This window comes from Leptonychotes weddellii, chromosome 6, assembly GCF_054177405.1.
Source record: "Leptonychotes weddellii isolate Sample4059 chromosome 6, ASM5417740v2, whole genome shotgun sequence".
NCBI classification, from domain to species: Eukaryota; Metazoa; Chordata; class Mammalia; order Carnivora; family Phocidae; genus Leptonychotes; species Leptonychotes weddellii.
This window is the reverse complement of record NC_138374.1, coordinates 129,623,649-129,646,726: the sequence shown is the minus strand read 5'-3', so window position 1 is coordinate 129,646,726 and position 23,078 is coordinate 129,623,649. Positions and strand designations below refer to the sequence as shown.

At 45.1% G+C, this 23,078-nt stretch overlaps 1 protein-coding gene and 1 non-coding gene across 3 annotated transcripts; both read left to right on the top strand.

The window, feature by feature from the left end:
* HHIPL2 (HHIP like 2) lies at window positions 1–21,614 on the top strand. Of its 2 annotated transcripts, XM_081825203.1 has the most exons (9): window positions 1–877; window positions 1,752–1,895; window positions 4,731–5,062; window positions 6,341–6,467; window positions 12,155–12,300; window positions 17,036–17,117; window positions 20,151–20,233; window positions 20,957–21,218; window positions 21,419–21,614. In XM_081825203.1, the coding sequence occupies exons 1-9, from the start codon at window positions 567–569 to the stop codon at window positions 21,432–21,434; spliced, it is 1,503 nt and encodes a 500-aa protein (XP_081681329.1). In that variant the 5' UTR covers window positions 1–566; the 3' UTR covers window positions 21,435–21,614. The 2 variants fall into 2 exon arrangements, with proteins under 2 accessions (XP_081681329.1, XP_081681330.1); XM_081825204.1 differs by lacking the exon at window positions 21,419–21,614 and having other exon boundaries at window positions 20,957–21,410.
* Window positions 3,522–3,629, top strand: LOC145722420 (U6 spliceosomal RNA). The gene has a single exon (XR_014146721.1). It is a non-coding gene; the product is annotated as a U6 spliceosomal RNA (small nuclear RNA).
* Window positions 21,615–23,078: the final 1,464 nt, after the last annotated feature.

The window sequence follows — 23,078 nt, the reverse complement described above, 5'->3', positions numbered from 1 at the left end:
GAAGGTATAGTGAACATGAAAGATTTCTCCCCCTTTTTGCCTTCCAAGAGCACTAACTGGCTAGAAAATTGGGGTCCCAGAAAAGAGCTTTACCTGTAGTTGGTCATAGAAACTCCAGATTCTGATTCTTTCCTACACCATTTTTCCTTCTGCGTGCTCAAAAATTGGGACCAGCCCCACTGTGGCCAGTCTGACTACCAATCAAGCTTCCCTTTCTTTCCTAGGAGTGCTCGCCCTATGCAGCTCATCTCTACGATGCTGAGAACCCTCAGACACCCCTCCGGAACCTTCCTGGCCTCTGCTCTGACTACTGCTCTGCATTCCATTCTAAATGCCACTCTGCCATCTCCCTACTGACCAATGACCTTCGCCTCCAGGGGTCACATGAAAAGGATGGCGCCCATTTCTGCCACCTCCTCAACCTTCCCGACAAGGACTATTGCTTCCCCAATGTCCTGAGGAATGACCATCTCAACCGCAACCTGGGTGTGGTGGCCGAGGACCACCAGGGCTGTCTGCAGCTCTGCCTGACTGAGGTGGCCAATGGGTTGAAGAACCCTGTCTCCATGGTCCACGCTGGGGATGGCACCCATCGCTTCTTTGTGGCCGAGCAGGTGGGGGTGGTGTGGGTCTATCTGCCTGATGGGAGTCGCCTGGAACAACCCTTTTTGGACCTCAAGAATATCGTGTTGACTACTCCCTGGGTAGGGGATGAGAGAGGCTTCTTGGGGTTGGCTTTTCATCCCAGATTCCACCGCAACCGCAAGTTCTATATTTATTATTCATGTCTGGGCAAGAAGAAGGTAGAAAAGATCCGGATTAGTGAGATGAAGGTTTCTCGGGCTGATCCCAACAAAGCTGACCCCAAATCAGAAAGGTGAGACATGCTCAACTCTGTACTGTGCTCCAGAATAATGTCAGTCCATCCTCTAAGATGATAAAGGGAAATGTTTCTGGTTTTAGAGCCCCTAGCTTATAATGCTGACCAAGGAGTCATCACTGAATAATGAGGACAGACAAGTTAGACTTTTGCGTCGGGGTTCTTCATGGGGTGTAGCCATCACCCTATAGTTACCTAATCAGAGCCATACTTGCTTGTTTTTATAGAATGTAAGCAATGGCCAGCAGCCACAAAGGTTTGAGAAATGATTATAGATAATATCAATATATTAAATATAATAGTGCCCTCTGATTATTATGTGGCCATTGGATTCCAGGCCTTTGGCCTTGAACAAGGGAATCATCCTCACAGGAGGCTGTGACCCAAGGCCATAGAGCTGTGGATGCATGGTCTGATGAAGGACTTAATTCTGTCACTCCAAGCTCATGGTCTTTCCACTCCACCATTCTGTCTTTTTTCCTTCTTGTTCTTTCTGCCTTGTCTCTCTTTTCCCAAATAGCCAGGTTGGGGGATTGAAAAGATCATGGAGAACTAACTTGATAGATTTACCCCTGCTGGTTTGCCCAAAGGAAGGGATTAAGAATTCTGGTAGAGCAGAAAGTAAGGCCCAGAAAAGAGTGATTGTTACCCTGGCTCTGTCTACAGCTCATGAAATCATGATAGGAAAGAAAAATGATCCATGAAGGAGTCATACTGGGAAATAAGGGGTGTCTTAGCACTCCAAGCTTTGTGATTCTTGGAAACTCCGAAGCAGGTCTTGGGTGGCTTGGACCAGTCATCTCTGGGTGTCTGAAGAGGATGCAGTTTTAGCTTATATCAAAGCCTAATGCATGGTTTCTTTTCCTTCCAGAGTCATCTTGGAGATAGAAGAACCAGCCTCAAATCATAATGGCGGACAACTTCTTTTTGGTGTGGACGGCTACATGTACATATTCACTGGGGATGGAGGACAGGCTGGGGATCCCTTCGGCAAGTTTGGAAATGCTCAGAACAAGTAAGCAGGGTGGATCTGGGCCCCTGTCCCTTTAGGGTGAGCCCTTGGTATGTTTTTGCTGAGATGGAGTCTATGGAGGGTCAAACCCAAATCACTTACTTCAAGATGTAGCCCCCTCTGTTGAGGCAAGTGGGAGGAACATTTGGTTTTCTGTCCTATAAATTTTAGGCACAGTGTATTTTAGTAAGTAATACTATGGATGCTCAGTGTAACTCTCAGTGCTACGGAGACACGAATTCAGAGTGTTCAATGTATATTAGGGGGACATTATTTACCACACCAAAGATTTTACCCATTTCAATTCAACTCAGCGATATTATTGGACACTGTGCTTCAGGCACTGTGCTAGACCCTGGAGACATGTGAGAAGGTTAGTTAATAAGCGGTATGTATTGAATGCTTACTGTGTATCAGGTATTGTTCTGAATACCTTGTGTGTCTTTAAGAATGTAATTCTATTTATTTATTTATTTGAGAGAGAGGGAGAGAGAGAGAGCAAAAGCGGGAGGGGCAGAGGAAGAGAGAAACTCCAGCAGACTCTGTGCTGAGCATAGAGCCTGATGTGGGGCTCAATCTCACTATCTGAGCTTAAACCAAGAGTTGGACACTTAACTGACTGGGCCACCCAGGTACCCTAACATCGCACAAGGGCAGGAATTTTTATCCATTTGTTAATTGATGTATCCCTAACACCTCGAATAGTGCCTGGCATGGGAGTCACTTCAGAAATACTTATGGAATGGACGTCTCCTATGAAGTGTAGGTATTATGATAATTATTTCACCGATGGGAAAATAGAGGCAGAGAAGTAAAGTAACTTGTTTAAGGCCATACAGCAAGTAAGTGGCAGAACCAAAATTCAAACTTGGAGCAAGCTGGTGCAAGAGCTCAGTGAGGGCCGGGCTGACATAAAAGTCACATGATCCTTCCGCCCTTTGTACCAGCAAGCACTTGAATGCCATTATCCCTGGTATTAAAATATTGAAGTTATAATAATCAAGAGCTAACAGGGGTGCCTGGGTGGCTCAGTAGGTTAAGTGGCCGACTCCTGATTTTGGCTCAGGTGGGGAGTCTGCTTGCCTCTCTCCCTCTGCCCCTTCCTCCACTCTCTCTCTCTCTCAAATAAATAAGTCTTTTTTTTTTTTTTAAAGATTTTATTTATTTATTTGAGAGAGAGAGAGTGTGTGAGAGAGATCACGAGCAGGGGGGAAAGGGTAGAGGGAGAAGCAGACTCCCCCCGCCGAGCAAGGACCCCAATGTGGGACTCGACCCCAGGACCCTGGGATTATGACCTGAGCCGAAGGCAGACGCTTAACCAACTGAGCCACCCAGGGGCCCATAAATAAATAAATACATCTTTAAAAAAAATAATCAAGAGCTAACATTTGTCAAATGCCTACTGTTGTGAATTGTTTCACCTGCTACACGGAAGGTAACTCACTTAACCCTTACAACCACAACCACACTTCGAGGTAATGTTTCTCTCTCCTGCTTTACAAATGAGGAAACTGAGGCCCAGAGGCCACAATCACTGGCAGAGCCTCGCTAAAAGCTCTGATCTTTTTCTATGACCACAGTGCTCTATGAGGAAGAAGAAGCCAACTCCTTTTAAAATTCATAGTATTAGTGGCCGCTTCAGCAGCACATATTACTAAAATCAGAACACTACAGAGAAGGTTAGCATGGTCTCTCTGCAAGAGTGATGCCCACATTCATGAAGAGTTTCATATTAAAAAAAAAATTCATAGTGTTAAACCAAACCTGAGAGAAACCACCTCATCAAAAACGTTTTTAAAAATTGAAGTTGCATGGGGCACCTGGGTGGCTCAGTCGTTAAGCGTCTGCCTTCGGCTCAGGTCATGATCCCAGAATCCTGGGATCGAGCCCCATGTCGGGCTCCCTGCTCTGCGGGAAGCCTGCTTCTCCCTCTCCCACTCCCCCTGCTTGTGTTCCTGCTCTCACTATGTCTCTCTCTGTCAAATAAATAAATAAAATCTTAAAAAAAAAAAAAAAAAAGTTAAAAAAAAAAAAATTGAAGCTGCAACTGGCTTGCTCAGGGTCTTATGGGCCAGGACCCCATCAAACTTTTGCCTACTAGTTCTCCTTGAGCCAAAACTTGGCAAGTCTTAACATTTTGCATAGATCTATATACCTATCTAACCTATCTATCTATATATATCATATAGACATGACTTTATGTATATATCTTGTATATATCTGTAAAAAATCATGTCTTCCCATGTGATTCTTAGTAGTTGTTTGGCATTGACCATCAGTAGGTCCTCCTGGGCAATCTCTGGTCTGGTGCCATTTTATTTTATCTTCTATTTAGTTTTAGTTAGTTTTTATTTTATTTAGTTTTAAATTTTGAATACTTAACACCAAATCTACCCTCTTAAAAAAATTTAAGTGTAAAAAAAATTGTAAGTGTAAATACAGTATCGTTAATGATAGGGACAAACGTACAGCAGATCTCTAGAACTTACTCATCTTGTAAACAAATGTCCAACAGGTGTATGAAACGATGCTCAGTGTCACTCATCGTCAGGGAAATGCAAATCAAAACCGCAATGAGATATCACCTCCTATCTATTAGGATGGCTCTCTACCTCCCCCCAACCCCCAAAGGAACCAAACACAAAAGACAGCAAGTGTTGCTGAAGATGCGGAGAACTTTGTACACTGTTGGTGGGAATGCAAAATAGTGCAGCCGCTCTGGAAAACAGTATGGAGAGGCTGCGAAAACATTAAAAACATATAAAACTAGCCAATGAGCCGGCAATCCCATTTCGGGGTACTTATCCTGCGCCTGTTTCCCGGCCCTCTTTCTTTCAGAAGTTCCCTGCTGGGGAAAGTGTTAAGGATCGACGTGAACAGGGCAGGCTCAGACGGCAAGCGGTACCGAGTGCCCCCGGACAATCCGTTTGTGGCTGAACCAGGGGCCCATCCTGCGGTCTATGCCTATGGGGTCAGAAACATGTGGCGCTGTGCCGTGGACCGAGGGGACCCTGTCACGCGCCGGGGCCGAGGCCGGATATTCTGTGGGGACGTGGGACAAAATAGGTTTGAAGAAGTCGACATCATTGTGAAAGGCGGGAACTATGGCTGGAGGGCCAAGGAAGGGTTTGAATGTTACGACAGAAAGCTTTGTCACAATGCCTCTTTGGGTAAGTCAGAAGTTCTCCGGGTGATTTCTTGAGTGAATTGAGGGGGCGGACGTGGAGGTGGGGGGATACGACCTGAGAGTGTTCTCCCCTGCAGATGGCTCGGGGGTCTTCCTTTATGTCCTGTGGGATTGTGTTCTCAGGTTGGCGCTCCAGCCGCTGGCACCAGAAACACGCTGGGTAGTGCCTGTTGACCTGATGCATTTGAATCTTGGGTGGATTCAGGAACTGGGATTGACCGAGGAATCTATATTTTAGATAAATTACCCACATGATTTTTAGGCATGCTATTTCGAGAACCACTAGTAGAGGAAAATTGGTGGCTCTATGTTTTTAATTTATTCCTATTTGGCACAGCCCACTGAAATGACATTCCATATGCAGTCAGGTGATATATTCCATATACAAACCCTAAATGTCAGTAATCAAGATGTGCTTTTCTGGGGTACCTAGGTGGCTCAGTCGTTAAGCGTCTGCCTTCGGCTCGGGTCATGGTCCCAGGGTCCTGGGATCGAGCCCCACATCTGGCTCCCCGCTCAGCGGGAGGCCTGCTTCTCCCTCTCCCACTCCCCCTGCTTGTGTTCCCTCTCTCGCTGTCTCTCTCTCTGTCAATAAATAAATAAAATCTTAAAAAAAAAAAGATGTGCTTTTCAGGCATATTTTATCACAGGTGCTTAATCTTTTTGGGTTCTCTAAGTTACAAAGGAGTCTTAGAGACCCTCACAAGTTTTTTAAATCCTTAAACCTGAGTATCTGCCATGTCAGCCTAGGGGATAAACTTAGGTGTGTGGATTCCCAGGTCACTGCCTCACAGGTGGGGGAATTTTTGGCTTCCTTTCTGCTTGCATAGACCAGGCAGATGGGAAGCTCACAAATATTGTGGCTGGTCTGTTGAGAAAAATAAACCTGATTCTTCTGGCTGCCTGTGCTACCAAAGATCAAGAGAGAAACCGTTCTCCACTCAATCAGGCAACTACATTTGAAAGTCCCCATCTTCCTCCTTGAAGCTCTCAATTTTTTTTTTTTAAGAGAGAGAGAAAGTGTGTGTGCATGCATGAGCAGTGTTGCGGGGCGGGTGTGTGTGTGTGTGGAGGGCAGCAGGAGAGGGAGAAGGAATCCCAAATAGGCTCTGTGCTCAGTGTAGTCTGACAGGGGGCTCGATCTCACAACCCCGAGATCATAACCTAAGCCGAAATCAAGAGTCAGATGCTTAACCAACTGAGCCACCCAGGCACCTGAAGGTCTCAGTTTTCAGCTATGACACTTTTTGTTCCTGGACAGGTGACATTCTGCCAATCTATGCTTATGGCCATGCAGTGGGGAAGTCAGTCACTGGAGGATATGTCTACCGTGGGTGTGAATCCCCAAATCTCAATGGCCTCTACATCTTTGGGGACTTCATGAGTGGGTAAGAAAGGATTGATGTCTCCTTTTTTTTTATTTCAGCATTTTTATGGTGATATAAATTACATGTGGTGAGATACAGTCTCTAAGAGCACAGTTGGATAAAGTGTTACAATATATACACTTGGAACTATGTTAAGATGCAGAACATTTCCATCACTCTGGAAGGTTCCTTCTTGCCTATCAGCCTATCAGTACCACCCCTTTCTTTCTCACACTCACACACCAGCACATCAGCCAGAGGTAACCACTCCCATCACATTAATTTTGTTTCTGGAACTTAATATAAATGGAATCATACATACGTATTTTTTTGTACATATATGGCTTCTTCATTCAATAACATCAGTGAAATTCATCACTGTTGTCACGTGTCAGTTTTTCTGTTTTACTGCTTTGTAATATTCAAGTGCATGAATATAACACCAGTTATTCATGTATTCTCCTGTTTTGGCTATTCCCAGTTTTTTACTACATATTTATTATATATTTGTTACATATATTTCAGTGTGTGTGTGTGTATTGAACTTATATCCAGCAACCTTGTCTAACTCTTATTAACTCTATTGGCGTGTGTGTATGTGTGTGTAGATTCTGTTGGATTTTCTATGTAGAAGACCATTTTGTCTGTGAATATAGATACATTTACTTTTTCTTTTCCTGAATTGCAAAGCTTTTATTGTTATTCTCTTGATTTACTGCTTCATCTTAAACGTCCGTGCAATGTTGGATAGAAGGCTTCCATTTTCGCCAATGAGTATGATATCAGTTGTAGATATTTGTACATGCCCTCTATCAGGTGAAGTTTTCCTTCCATTCCTAGTTCACCGAGAGTTTGTATTGAGTATGGATGTTATGTTTTGTCAAATGCATCTGTGCATCTAGTGAGAGAATCATGTGGTTTTCTCATTTTTAGTTCTTAATATAGTGAATTATATTGATTTTCTTTTATCATTGAAGCAATCTTGCATTTCTGGAATAAACACCACTTGGTCATGATGTATTTTCCTTTTAATACATTGTTGGATTGGATTTGCTAACATGTTGTTGGAAAATTTTGCATCTGTGTTCATGAGAGGGATTTCTTTCTTGGAATATCTTTGCCAGATTTTGGCATCAGGATAATGCAGGCTTTATTTTATTTTTTTAAGATTTTATTTATTTATTTGACAGAGCAAGAGAGCACAAGTAGGGGAACAGTAGAGGGAGAGGGAGAAGCAGACTTCCCGCTGAATAGGGAGCCTGATGCGGGGCTAGATCCCAGGACCCTGGGATCATGACCTGAGCGGAAGGCAGACGCTTAACCTTAACGCTCAGATGAGCCACCCAGGCGCCCCTAGGATAATGCAGTCTTTAATAGAATGAGTTGGAGAGTATCTCCTTTTCTTCAATTGTCCGAAAGAGTTTGTGTAAAATAGGTATTATTTCTTTATATGTTTCTTCCAGGTGAAGCCATCCAGGTTTAAAGTTTTCTTGTAGACAACGTATAATTGTGTCTTGTCTGGCGATTTTTTCTGTCTTTTTTTGTTAAAGATTTTATTTATTCATTTATTAGAGAGAGAGGGAGAGAGTGAGAGAGAGAGAGCAGGGGAAGGAGAAGAGGGAGAGGGACAAGCAGACTTGATACTGTGTTTAGGCCGACGTGGGGCTCGATCTCAGGACCCTGAGATCATGACCTGAGACAAAATCAGTCGAGGCTTAACCAAATGAGCCACTCTGGCACCCCCGTTATTTCTTCTGTCTTCTAATTGGTGCATTTAGACCATTAACATTCAAAGTGGTTATGGACACAGTTGGATTAATATCTACCATATTTATTACTGCTTTCTATTTGTTGCTCTTGTTCTTTGTTCTGTTTTTTTTTTTTAAAGATTTTATTTATTTATTTGAGAGAGAGAATGAGACAGAGAGAGAGAGCATGAGATGGGGGAGGATCAGAGGGAGAAGCAGACTCCCTGCCGAGCAGGGAGCCCGATGCGGGCGGGACTCGATCCCGGGACTCCAGGATCATGACCTGAGCCGAAGGCAGTCGCTTAACCAACTGAGCCACCCAGGCGCCCTCTTTGTTCTGTTTTTGTCTTTGACTCTTTTTCTGCCTTTTGTGGATTTAACTGAGCATTCTATAGAGTTCCATTTTCTCCCCTTTCTTAGCACATCAATTATACTTTTTTTTTCTTTTTCAGTGGTTGCCTAGAGTTTGCAATATACATTTACAACTAATGAGTCCACATTCAAGTAACATTATGCCACTTCAGGATAGAAACTGAGGTCACTGAGTTGAGACTGTCATTTTTTCTTTACTTTTTAAAAAAAAGATTTATTTATTTTAGAGAGAGCGAGCAAGTGGGAGTTGGGGGAGGGGCAGAGGAAGAGAATCTTTTAAGCAGACTCCCTGCGGAGCCCAACCTTGATCCCACAACTTAGAAGATCATGACCTGAGCTGAAAGCAAGAGTTGGATGCCCAACCAACTGAGCGATCCAGGTGCCTTGAGACTATCATTTTTTCTAATACATATGTTTAGTGCTCTAAACTTCCCCTCAAGTCCTGCTTTAATGGTATCCCATCAATTTTGATACATTGCGTTTTCATTTTCATTCAGTTAAAAATATTTTCGGCTCGGGTCATTATCCTGGAGTCCTGGGATCGAGTCCCGCGTCGGGCTCCCTGCTTGGCGGGGGGGGGGGGTCTGCTTCTCCCTCTGATCCTCTTCCCTCTCGTGCTCTCTGTCTCTCATCCTCTCTCTCTCAAATAAATAAATAAAATCTTAAAAAAAATATATATATATTTTCTGATTTCCCTTTGACTCATTTTCTCACAAGTTAGTTTGAAGTGCATTAATTTCCAAATATCTGAAGTTTTCCTGAGGTCTTTGTGCTATTGATTTATAATTTAGTTTGATTGTGGTCACAAAGAGACTGTATTTGATTTGGAAGATTACCCTGGATTATCTAGGTGGGTCCTAAATGTATCATTGGAAGAAGGAGGTAAAGGGAAATTTGAAGACAGAAGAGATAGAAGTCAGTGTAACAACAGAAGCAGTGTGATGAGCCCATGAGTTAAGACTTGAGGACAACCATTGGAAGCTGGAAAAGGCAAGGAAATTGATTCTCCTCTAGAGCCTCTGAAGGGAGCACAGCCCTGCCAACACCTTGATTTTGGCCCAGTGGAATCCATTTCAGGACCATTCCTCCGAAACTGTAAGAGAATAAGTGTGGGTTGTTTCAAGCCACCAGGTTGTGATGATGTATTACAGTGGTGGTAGGAAACAAATATAGTTACCATTTTCAATACTCCTCATTAATTTGTGCATATTTCCTTCTGGGGATGTCATTTTTTTTAATGCTTGAAGAAGTTCCTTTAACATTTTTTGAAAAATGGGTCCATTGGTGATGAATTCTTTCTGCTTTTGCTGTCTTTTTTCCCCCTTCCTTTTTGAAAAATATTTTCGCTAAATATAGAAGTCTATGACAACATATTCTTTCTTTAATTCTTTAAAAATGTTGTCCATTATCTTCTGCTTGGCCTTAATTCCAATGAGAAATCTGCTGTCATCCTTATACTTGTTCCTCCATATTTAACATGTCATGTTTTCTCTGGCAGCTTTTGAGATTTTATCATTGGTTTTGTGCAATTTCATTATGATATATATTGGTGTAGTTTTATTCATATTTCTTGTGCTTGGATTTGGTTGCACTAATTGGATTTGTGAGTTTATAGCTTACATCAAATCTGGAAAAATTTTGGCTGTAATTTATTTCAAATAGTTTTTGTTGCCCCACCCTCTCTTTCCTTCTCATTTGGATACTTGAATTATGTGTATATTAGGCTACTTAAAGTTTCCTGCAGCTCGCTGATGATCTATTTGTGTTTAAGTTTTATTTCTCTGTGTTTAATTTGGGGTAGTTCCTATTGCTATGTCTTCAGTTCATGAATCTTTTCTTCTGCAGTGTCTAATGTGCCATTCATTCCATCCAGTGTTTATTTCTAAATCTCAAGCACTGTATATTTCATCTCTAGAAACCTGATTGGGGTCTTTTGTATATTTCCCATGTGTCTACTTAGCTTTTTGAACATATGGAATCAGAGTAAAAAGTCACCGTTTTAATGTTCTTCTCTGCTGAAGTGAACATCTGTCATTTCTTTGTCAGTTTTGATTGATTTTTCTCTTTATTATTGTTTCTCTTTATATTCGTTTGTATTTTCCTTCTTCTTTACTGCCTTATAATTTTTTACTGGATGCCAGACATTGTAAATTTAACACCGTGGGTGCTGAATATTGTTGTATCTCTCTAAATAAGTTACTTGGAAATAGTTTGATCCTTTCAGGTCTTGCTGTTAATATTTGTCATGTAGGACCAATGTGGTGCTTATTCTAGAACTATCGATTCCTCAATATTGAGGAAGGACTTTGCTAGAAACTCTTCCTAATGCTCTGTGAATTATACTTACACTATGCCTGACCCTGAGTAAGTGCCAAGTACTTTTCTTTCTAATTCTTTCCTCTGATTTAGGAAGTTTTCCTCACATGTATGTGCTGTTAAGTATAGTGATGGATATTCAAAGGAGACACTTTGCAGATCTCTGGGGCCTATTCTCTGTACCCCCCTCTTCTCTCCAATATCTGTCCTGTAGACTGTTCTGCATAGGTCTTTCTGACTCTCATCTCTGTCTTTTCAACTTAAGGCGTCTGCTGGCTCTGCCTGTGTTTTCCTTCCTCGTGCTGGAAACTTTATCAAGGTAGTAAGCTGGGACAATTTTAGGGCTTACCTTGTTTGTTTCCCATCTCTTAGGGAATGTAGTCCTTCATTGTCTGATTTCCAGTTGTCTTTTAAAAATTATCATTCTATTTTGTCTAGGTTTTTGACTGTTTAAGGTATGAGGGTAAATCTGGCTCCCGTTACCCCATTTTTGTTAAAAAAGTTAGTAATATTTTCATACTGCAATTCTTGGTTTCAGAGACAGGGTAGAGCTAGTAATTGGTCAGTTCCTTTATCATCACTCGTTAGATCTTTGGGATTTAATTGTTCTTTGTTTTTCCCACAATTCCATCTCCTTACATATCACTTGGTTGATATTCAGTGATTCTTAGTCAAAGCACATGCACCAAAATCACTGGGATTGAGCATCTCTATTTCTATGAAATGTTTCATGTGAAAAAAAGATTTCATATGACACACTAGTTGACCCATCTTCCTTTTCTTTTTATTCTAAAAACCTGCTTTGAGGTCCGATAGAAGACGAAGGGATGTGAAGCATCGACCTGCTACTACATAGACATAATAATAACAAAAATAGCTACCAGTTTTTGAGCCCTTACTATTTGTGCCAGGCACACCGGGGAGCTATTCATGTATATTACCTTACTTAACCTTTGCAACTTTTGTCCGTGGGAAATTCATTTTACAGATGAGGGAACTGAGGTGTAGCCAGTTGATCTCTTTGGTATTTGGCACAAACCAACAGAAACTAGATTAGTCTTCTGTAGTGGTGCAACCTTCAGAGGGCACCAGACTCCTCCTATAATGGAAGATGAGCTTCTCCGTCTAGGGCCAGCAGCTGACTGATGTATCTCTGAAGCAGCTTTTTGATTCCTGGGAGAGGCTAGGTGTTGATCTCCTAAGGGAGGAGGAAGAATATCCTGCAGGGTGAAAATATGGATTCCTATAATAAAGGTTTTCTTTTTCATCTAGTCGACTTATGGCTTTGCAGGAAGATAGAAAAACCAAGAAATGGAAGAAACGGGACATTTGCCTGGGCAACGCTGCGTTCTGTGCCTTCCCAGGGCTGATCAGCACCTACAGCAAATTTATCATCTCTTTTGCTGAAGATGAAGCAGGTGACAGATATATAGGGTTATTCTGTTTCTGCTTATTGGAACTTAAATCATCACAGGCATCGTGAACTAAACATTTGTTATAATCATTGTTATTACTCTTATTATTATTATTATTTAAAGAGCAACTACACTTCTGTTTTCATTACCATTTAGTCAACTGTTTTGTTTTTTTTTTTTTAAAGATTTTATTTATTTATTTGAGAGAGAGAATGAGAGAGAGAGCGTGAGAAGGGGGAGGGTCAGAGGGAGAAGCAGACTCCCTGCCGAGCAGAGAGCCCGATGCGGGACTCGATCCCGGGACTCCAGGATCATGACCTGAGCCGAAGGCAGTCGCTTAACCAACTGAGCCACCCAGGCGCCCGTCAACTGTTTTTTTTTAGAGAGAGAGGGAAAATGTGCGGTGGCGGGAGGGGTAGAGGGAGAGGGGAGAGAGAGAGAGACAATCTTAAGCAGGCTCCGTGCTCAGCATGGAGTCCAACTCAGGGTCCAGTCCCACGACCCTGAGATCAGGACCTGAGCCAAAATCAAGAGTCGGATGCCTAAGTGATGCCATAGTCAACTTTTATAATGTACTGGATACTATTCTAAGCGCTTTACATTTTTTTATGTTATTTAATAATTACAACACCCCCATGATGTAATGATTATGCTTATTTTGCCAGTGAGGCAACAGATCGAATATGCCAACCTACGTCTTCTTGGTTGAGGCCCACACCTCACTGTGTGGAGCAAGTCAGGGTTTACACTTTGGTCTTTTGGTCTTTTGACCATGGAGGAGATTCATGTCCTCCTACCTGATTTGATTCTAATCTGCAATCACAGGAAGGTGGACAGGGCCAGTAGGGGGGCAGACGTGGTGGGTGGACACTGGTGTTTATCCTCCTGGTGCTGCCTGGGAGGGAGAGCCCCTGATCAGCCCCTGACTGGGCTGTTCTCCTTCCTGACCCTACCAGGAGTCTGTGAGGCTGTGAGTGATCCAGGGAGAATTTCCTTCCTGAGAGATCTTGGTAAAAGGGTAGACAGCTCGTTAGGAGGCTATTCACTAGACAGATGAGGTAGTTATTAAGGGCATCAGCAAAGCAAAGCATGTGTGCACGTAGAGAGACAGAGACTCCACTCTACTAAATTGCCTCAAATTCTGTAATCAGAAAATGGAGTTTTAATTTCAGCTTTATGTAAGTTATGTTACATTTTGAAAGATAAAATTTTATTTTGTGAGGAGGACAGGGCCTGTGATCTCTTTGGTATTTGGCACTGCATCTAGCCATGCTTGGAGTCTCAGAAGGGAATAAAATGGCCTCTCAGGGCCCCTTCCAGACCTGGGCTTCTCTGTGAGTGTGAACCAGAGCCTTGAAGGTTTCCTCAAACTGGGTTTCTTTCCGCTCTGAGTCATGGGGTGGCCGTGCCAGACCTTCACTTGAACAAGGCGTACGGAAATCGAGTCAGCTCCTGGACCTTTTCCTAGCTTATAGTTTGAGATGAATATTTTAGAGGAGCAGAGGCTATTTTAGAGAATTCAAGCATTCTTAATAGAGAAAGTCTAAGTGCGTTCCAAATTGGAAGTCCAAACATATAAAAAAAGGAGAGAAACCACAGGCTGGCAGGATGATGCTCCATGGAAGGAGGATGATGTGGAAGCCACAGGCCTGGTGGGGTCTCTGCCCTGGCGGAGCCCCTCTAGGCTGGTGCCCCAGGGAGGCTGGAGTCCTCAAGGCTGGAGCTCGCTCTCCCCGGAGGCTGGAGCCCTGGAGGCGGGTCTGCCCTGGGATCCTGGGCTGCTCTGTCTTCTGCAGCTTGCTCCTCAGAAGGCCTCCGAAACCTTGGCTTGGGTGGTTTGGTTTGCCGTGCCTGTGAGGCTACTCGGAGGAGAAAACAGGCAGCTTTTAAATACCAGTCAGTACATCTGGCCAACAAAACTAAGTGTCCTTGGCTGAATTTTATCGAGTGGACTTGCCAGGGTGTTCCCAAGCCAGACTTTGCCCAAAATGGCCCTAAAGCCAGGAAAGCTGTTTCAAGGCAAGTTATTTTCTTCCTTCCTTCCTTCCTTTTTTAAAGATTTTGTTTATTTATTTGAGAGAGACAGATAGCGACAGAGAGCACAAGCAGGGGGAGTGGGAGAGAGTGGGAGAGGGAGAAGCTCCATCCCAGGACCCCGGGATCATGACCTGAGCTGAAGCAGAAGCTCAACTGACTGAGCCACCCAGGCGTCCCAAGGCAAGTTATTTTCTTCCCGAGTTGCTTGCTCTTGTGTGTTTGCATGGAGTGATTCGGATTTTCTGCTCACATCCTAGCCTTTCCCACTTATGGACATATTTTTAGATCTGAGTATTTCATTATTTTATTATCCATCATGAGCTGTAGACATCTCATTTTTGGTTGGACCTCCAGTACTGCTGCGGTGTATTTCCAGGTTTTTCTAGCTGAGAGCTGCCATAAATAAGTGACTTTGGAGGGAGGGGTGGGCGTGGGGCTGACCATTGCTGGGTGGGTCCCGATGGGTTGGATTTCTGAATCAGGCACACTCTCTAGAGGGCTGGTCAAAGTACTAATGTTTGCACTAAATTTACATCTCATGCGTTTTGTTTTACATGGCATGTTACAGTTTTTTAGGTAGTCTTTTTTGGTCCTAAAATGTATTTTTAAAATTGTCAGTTGGGCATGACAGAGGAAATTTGCTTCTAGCATCGTTTTCCCCTAAAAATACAGTGGGAAGTCTATGGCATGTTTAAGACGTATAATATACATAAACTGGTGTTGTGTAGGGACTGTGCCACAATGTGGGCTTTTCAATTAGAGCGGGAATTATTTTCATGGTCTAGGGGGGCTCCTGCTTGATGGCACCCTGGGTACGTGCAGACACTTGGTAGACCCCTTGTTTTGTCTAACGGACAGTGCCTGGGCTTTCCAGTCAGAGGAGGCAAACTGGCTCTAGGGTGGAGTGCGTCCTAATGTCTCAGACCCCTTACAGGGCAAGATGACAATATAGTTTGTGAGTACACAAAGTCCAGAGTTTATTAGGCAGCTGTGCGTGGGGGCTCCATGAAGACCGGAGGCCTCACATTCGGCACGGGACAAACGTTGGTCCATGTCCTCCACAAATTCAAGGAAGAAGGTTGTGGAAATAACTCAGAGCTGTCTGAAGTTCTAGGCTTTTCCGATTAGCAGTTTAGTAGACATTTACTTCCATGAGGTTGAGAGAGAGCATACAACAAGCGAGCTCAGTTCAGTGCAGTGGCACAAATGTTAGAAGGTGTAAAGAGATAAGAAGGTAAGAGTAACGGCTGATCATCACTTTCTAATTTTTTAAAACATCTATTTAGGTGCAGCTGGGTGGCTCAGTTGGTCATGATCCCAGGGTCCTGGGATTGAGCCCCGCGTTGGGCTCCCTGCTCGGCAGGGAGCCTGCTTCTCCCTCTCTGTTGGCCGCTCCCCCTGCTTGTGCTCTCCTGCTCTCTCTCTGTCAAATAAATAAATAAAATCTTAAAACAAAACATTTATTTATTTGAGAGATGTGGGGGAGGAGCAGAGGGAGAGAATCCTTAATTAGACTCGCCGCTGAGTGCGGAGCCTGACGTGGGGCTCGATCTCAGGACCCTGAGATCATGACCTGAACCGAAACCAAGTTGGACACTTAACTGAGCCACCCAGGTGCCCCATCACTTTCTAATTTAATCCCTAATAATCGTGTGAAGTATTATTAGTCCTATTTGACAAATGATTAACAAATAACGTTAGGGTTACACAGGGTGAGAGGTTGCCCGAGACAACACAGCAACTGGTGTTGTCAGGATTCCAAGTCAGCTGATCCAGCTCCGAAGTCGGACTCGTCAACCCATCCTATCCTGTCCCTCACAGGTAACCGTGAGAAGAGGTGGAATGAGGTAGTGACCATGAGCAGAGAGTATTCAAACAGAGGGAAGTGGAAGGAGCAGGGGCTCCTCAAGGAGGTGAAGGAGACTGTGGGTAGAGGTGATTTCTGGGAGATGTGGAGAAGGCCAGGAGAGCCTGAAGAGTGGGAGGGCCAGGGAAAACAAGGGACCCAAGGACCAAGGAAGGAAGGTGCAAATGGAGGGAGAAGTGAGGCGGGGGCAGTGGGGATTGGTGCCAGTGGACTCAAGAAGGGGCAACAGAAGGTGACGGATAGGGCGCCTGGGAGGCTCAGTCAGTTAAGCGTCTGCCTTCAGCTCAAGTCATGATCCCAGGGTCCTGGGATCGAGCCTCACGTCGGGCTCCATGCTCAGCAGGGGAGTCTGCTTCTCCCTCTCCCTCCGCTTCTCCCTCCTCTTGAGTGCAAGAGCTCTCTCTCTCTCTCTCTCAAATAATTAAATAAAATCTTTAAAAAAAAAAAAGTGATGGATAAATGGTCCTTAACCGGTAAATGGCTATTTCAGGGTTTCTCAGAGAATTCTTAGTAGTAGTAAAAAGGTGGGAAAGGACATGGTGAATCGTTAAGGTGAAGTTTCTGAGAGCAGAGAGATGAAGCTGGTTTGTTCATTGAACGTAAATAGAAATGCACGTCTGTTGGGGTGCACTCTGAGCTATTCTTTGGGGGTCAGAGAAGGGCTTTCTTCTTGATGAGCTCACAGTCCAGTGAAGGCCAAGCTGTCGGCCAGGGCTCTGGGGTTCCCTTCCTGGGGCTCACTGCATTTCAGGGTTCTAACCCCAGGTTGAGGGTTTTCTGTGCATCCAGCTCTGTCTCAGCCATGCTATCGATCACCTGTCCCTGTTTCCTCAGGGGAGCTCTATTTCCTGGCCACTGCCTACCCCAGCGCCTATGCACCACATGGATCAATTTACAAATTTGTTGACCCATCAAGGTGAGTTTTGGTCTCATTTTCTTCTTAGGTGCATCCCTATCAGCCCTTATCTTCATGGCAGATCATAAAAACAGTCCTGACTCCCCAGAAGTTACCAGAAATTATCAATGAAGCAAATCTTTGCTTTAGATAAAAAGTAGATGGGGCAAATAAATGTAGGGCAATGTGTCTAGGAATTATGAAATATTTGGGAACTGGTCTCTTTGTGGTGGGAAATGAGGATCTTGAGCCTTTCTTGGATGACTAGTCCAGACTTGTGGCTCCTGTTTTATTTTTTTTTAATTATGCTTCTGGAAACTTCTGTCTGGGATCATCTGACAATGGGTGTATAGTTCTGACCACCTGAGTAAGTACTGTTGCCCTCTCCCCTGGGTTTGGTTGAGGTCTCAAGGTCTTAGGCAAATATTTATTTATCTATATTATTATTATTATTATTATTTTCTGCAGGAGCTACTTTTGAAGGGCTCCTACTGGCCAAATCTGGGACAGTTTATTTATTTTTTAAATTTTAAAATATTTTTAATTTAAATTCAATTAATTAACACATAGTATATTATTAGTTTCAGAGGTGGAGTTCAGTGATTCATCAGTCTTACACCCAGGCGCCCCTTAAACTGATTTCTTAGTGTCTCCACCTGACCCTTTCTGGAATTCAGTGGCAATATTTATTCACTTGGTGGATTCCGTACTGTTTACTTCTGCTCTTTTGCCGACCTCTCTCAGAGGCTAAGCAACTGCCCAAAGGCCACAGGACAGCGTCCCATCTGAGGGTGTCAAGCGTGTGGTTTGTACCCTCCTGGGAGGTGATGCAACATATCCAGCCTGAGGGCCTGGGGCAGTGCATGGATTTATCACAGGATTCTGCCCCAAAGCAAGCTAGTCTCCCCCACAAATCAGCTTGAAGACAGACCCGCAGAGGAAAACTTCTCTGTGAGGCTACATTGCTCCTCTGTGGGGTGGTGCTCAGATGACATTCGGCAGCTGCGTGTAGATTGGGGCTCAGGATCAGGAGCCAGGCCCCGCGCAGCTCCATTTGGCAGCAGGGTCGCAGTCTCTGTGTTCTCGGGAGTTCCTGGAAGAAGCTCAGTCCCTGAGGCTGTGCCTGGGGTGCTCTCCGAATGGCACCTGCGGGATTGCTAAGGGCCGAATTAGGTACAGGGCTGGCTTCGTATTTCCCGTGCTTGTGGGGAGCAAACCCAGCACCCAGTTCGAGTGCCTCAGGTGGCAGATAATGGCTGGGTCGGAGTTCTGCTCTTTCCACTCAGAGGTTTCCTGTGTGAATCACTTGGTCTTTCCTTTGACAGTGTCCTCGTTTGGCTAGGGGTAATCAAGCTCCCCACTCTCCTAAGAGCAGCCATAAAACAACCGTAAAGCCTGTCCACACGGAAGACATCCCTCCGGGCTCACCTGTCTCTCAGGTTGACACTCACTGGTTGTCGCTGTCTGCCAGGCACTGTGCTGGGTGCTGAGCAGGTGGGCTGTCATTTAGTGCGGACGGAATCCCAGGGAGACAGGCTCACACCCGTCACTCTACAAGGAAGCTAGCTGAGCTTGGCCAAGTGAACTTACTTGCCCGAGGGACAGCTAGCAAGAGGGGGCCCAGGATAGGGACACCGAGGGTCAGAGTCATTTTAGCATCTCTCATTCACTTCGGCCATCATCATGTGGAGTTGGACAGACTTTCAAAGCTTCTCCAGCAGTGGATCCAGATTCTGCTCTGCTTACCTGGTCAGCCTGTCTTGCATTGAATGCACCTATGACAGCTTTCTGAGGAGCAAAAGATTTATTTCCGTGTGATTTTTTTCTTTTTTTCTTTCCTTCCATCTTTTCTTTTTGCCCTTCCTTGAGAGTTATAGACCCTGGAGCCTGGGTTTGAAACTTGACTTTGCTACCGACTAGCTGTGTGATCTTGCATCTGTGTCTTAATCTTTGGGTGCCTCAGTTTCCCCTCTGTAAAATGGGGATCGTAGGGTTATTAGGAGGTTTCATTGAGTTATATTTATGAAGGATTTGTGCAGCGCCTAAGCACGAGGTGTCTGTTAAATAAAGAAAATTACTTTTTTTCCCACCTGGAATGAGGGCGATAGGAAGGAGAGACAGAGCTGGAGCGAGGAAGGCAGAGGAGGAGGCAGCAGGGACTCGCTGGAAAATTCCACGTCTGCTCTGAGTAACGAGTGCTCCTTGTCTCCAGGGTCCCTTTTATTTCAGAAGATGCACCCAGGAGACAACAGTTATGGAATTCTTATTCTGATAGGCAGAGAGGCTGGCAGTCCTTCAGGGGCTGTGCCATGAGTTCTTGACGGGATTCTCTTTAAAGGGAATCACCTCCATCATCGTCATCATCATCATCATCATCTTCATCTGTGGGGCAGTTGTTATGTGTTGGGCGCTGTTCCAAGTGTCGTTTTTTAAATCTCCTTAAAAAATAATTTTAGAAGTGACTTATCAGTCACTTATGGTATGTGAAGTACACAGCTCTTATTTTTATTTTAATTTTTTTAAAAGATTCATTTATTTGAGAGAGAGAGAGTGCTCATGCATGCGTGTGGGGGGAGGGGCAGAGGGAGAGGGAGCGAGAAAATCCTGGAGCAGACTCCCCGCTGAGCAGTGAGCCTGACTCGGGGCTTGATCCTAAGACCCTGAGATCATGACCTGAGCTGAAATCAAGAGTTGGCCACTCAACCGAATGAGCCAGCCAGGCGCCCCTCACAGCTCTTATTTATTCCTGCGAGGATGGGTACAATTACTTTTTCTATTTTATTGATGTGGAAATTGATGCTTAGCAAGGTTTACTTGCCCCTGGTCCCCAGAGTTTGAACCCAATTCTGTCACCACGCCCGTGCCCCTGACCCCCTCACTACAGTCTGTCCCAAGAGCCTGTAGTTTCCCTGTTCTTTCTTCTATTTCCTACTCCCATCTCTCTCATCCCCATGGATAAAGGAGAGCTGAATCCAATTCTTGCAAATGGGTGACCTTGACTTCCTGGTCCCATCCTCAGAATCTTGCGTCCTCACTTTTTCTCTCTATTTTTAGGCGAGCACCCCCCGGCAAGTGCAAGTACAAGCCAGTGCCGGTGAAAACCAAGAGCAAGCGGGTCCAGTTCAGGCCGCTCGCCCGTGAGTCCGTCTCTGTCTCAGGCTCAGGCTCAGGCCCTGGCATCGAGGCGCTGGCACGGTGCCCTCTGCAGACGTGCTCCAGTCCTCCCATGGTGGGAGCTCTGTTTCTCGCCGAAGGCCTATGCTCTGGATGAGGACTGTAGTAACTGTGGCTCGGTCTGTACATCTCCGTATACCGGAGTATGCACACGTGCTTCTGCAGAGACCCGTTGTCCTCTGTCCGTCCATCAGTTCTTCACTGGGCACTGTTCATTTAGCCCTGAGATTGCAGTGGCCACTGTGCTAATCCCTGGGGCTATAGCAGTGAACGTGACCTGTAGGAGCTCAGAGTCACATGTAGTGCAGGCAAATGAAGAAATAAATATAGCACCGAGGCTCTGGTAGAGAAGGATGCCCAGGGGACCGAGGGGCCTCTAGAGTGAGCAGAGGCAGGGTGGGGATTCAGGAAGGGCTGATTGAGGAGGGAAACTAACTGTTCCAGAGCCATGGATCACTGGAGTGACCCTCTTAAAAAAGTAATATATTTAGATCAAGGCCAGTCACGAGGCTTGAGCTTATAACCCCAAGATCAAGAGTCCCATACTCTACCACTGAGCCAGCCAGGCGCCCCTGAAAAGAATTTATATTAACCCTCCTGTAGTCATAGGTATCCTGGGTGGTGTTTCCCTTAGGGTTACTTTTCCAGGATTTCTGTTTCTCACTAAATAAATACTTGTTTCCCAGAGACAGTTTTGGACTTGCTGAAGAAGCAGTCGGAGAAAGCTGCTAGAAAATTATCCAGTGCAACTTTAGCCTCCAGCCCCGACCGGACCTCATCTCAGAAAGGCCCCTCCAAGAAGCCAGCTTTTCCCACAAGCAGCAGGAAGGCATTTCAAAGGCCTGGTGTGAAGAAGAGAGCCAGAGTGTTGTCCCCAGGCCTCCAGGGCAAGAGGAAGCTGAGCCCGAAACCCCCCAGGGGCAGGGACCGGCAGTCAGCACAGCCGAGGTGAGCTGGCCAAAGTCTCCCTTGGCCTCTTCTGTCAAGGTGGCTGACCAGGGGACATGCCAGGGGAGAACCACCTTGCCGCCGGGAAGCTGCTCGTGCCACTGCCGAATGTGGGCTTTAGCTGTATGGGAGCCGGAGCTGGAGGTGGGGGTGGGCAGAGGGAACCTGACTTAGGGCCAGCGCGGTTGTCCTCTCCGCAGGAATTTTGCTCTCTGAAGGGATGGATGCTCGTTCTCTGCTTCCGTGGAGACACCAGAGCCCATGTGGCCAGGGCCCCGGCTAACCTTGTGCGGTGGTAAGCCTTGGAATCCCACTGCGCATCTCTCTTGTTTCATAAGTGCCTCCAACCTAAGGTAATAAATCAGTACTTGCTCAATCAGGCCTGTACCCTTTGAACTCTGGGATGTTTGTCTGGCATTCAGAAATCTGGTGTGCTTCATCCATTTGCCTAAGAACCCTACTTCACTCTCCTGCCTCATCCCAGGTCCAGGAGGAGGCCCATAGGGACATGTTTCCAGGCAAGCCCCTCTAAAAATGGTTCTTTCCTTTGCCCCAGGCTGTAGCTCACTGACTAGAGGCAGGTCCTGGTTTGTAACTCCAGTGCCCACTAACTTGCCTTGGCCAGTAGCATAATGGACGTAACTACATTTTGAGTACTTCTTATGTGCCAAGATTATATAAATTACCTGCAACCTCACAACCTTGCTTATATGTGTTGCCAAGTAACCTCTGTTGAAGAGAAGGCAAATGAGTCTTCACGCCCTAGACCGCAGCAGGGAGGGGACAGCTGGACTTGAACCAACGCCCCCGTCGATGTCCCGTGCACCTGCCCCCCTGCAGGGCCCTTGGTGAGGGTCGGTGGCTTTTAACCAGGTATTTGAGGAATAAAAGAGCTAAGAGAGGAAGTGATCCTCGTCTTTAGGAAGTTCTCCAAATCCTGCAAATCATCCAGAATGGTGTAGGCAATTTGGTTTAAGAACAAAAACATGAAATGCCAGGGTTGTTGAGGACCTTCAGAGGTCATGTAATCCCTGCTTTCCATACGGTGGCCAAACCCTGCACAGATTTTTTTTTTAGTTTTCCGAAGAAGCAGATTCTGTTTTTTTCTTTAGCAATCTTCATTTGCAGGCTAACCTAACCTAATCTAAATACATCAGGCCTCTTTTTGATTCTTTTCTCTTGTTCTGCCTTTAAGAGTGCTGCAAAAAACACTAGTCATCATTGTCTGCAGATCATTTTTAGATAAATTTTTTAGCTGCTTCCTTTGCCCTATCTCATGGCTTTTGTTTTTCTTTACTTTTTGCCTACCTTTGTAACGCGTATGAACACTCTCTAGGATAGGCATGAACTTCAGGATCGAACCAGCCCTGATCTTTTACACTTGTAGCGTCTTCTCAGATGAAGACACCAACATAAAGGCGGGAGGAATTCTACCCTGGATCCATTGTCAAAAGATGGCTGGACATCCAGGTCAGTTTGGAGAGATTGGACTGACCTCTTGAACAAGTATTTGAACTCACTTGTCTCATTTTTTTCTGTACAATCTTTCTTTTTTTTTTTAAGATTTTATTTATTTATTTGATAGAGATAGAGAGAGGGAGAGCACAAGCAGGTGGAGTGGCAAGCAGTGGGAGAGGGAGAAGCAGGCTCCTAGCTGAGGAAAGACCCCAATGTGGGGCTCGATCCCAGGACCCTGGGATCATGACCTGAGCCAAAGGCAGCCGCTTAACCGACTGAGCCACCCAGGTGCCCCCTGTACAATCTTTCTTCTAAGACATGTGGCACAAATAGGGTCTGGCCTGGAAGTGTTTTGAGCCCTGGGGGGAAGGTGCTCAGAATTCGTGCATCAAAGGACCGTGT

Bases quoted from the DNA above. Each gene is read 5' to 3' on its own strand.
- HHIPL2 (XM_081825203.1), top strand. From the start codon at position 567: ATGGTCCACGCTGGGGATGGCACCCATCGCTTCTTTGTGGCCGAGCAG. The intron at 878-1,751 runs GTGAGACATGCT...TTTTCCTTCCAG, and splicing joins GCTGACCCCAAATCAGAAAG to AGTCATCTTGGAGATAGAAG. The intron at 12,301-17,035 runs GTGACAGATATA...CTGTTTCCTCAG, and splicing joins TTTTGCTGAAGATGAAGCAG to GGGAGCTCTATTTCCTGGCC.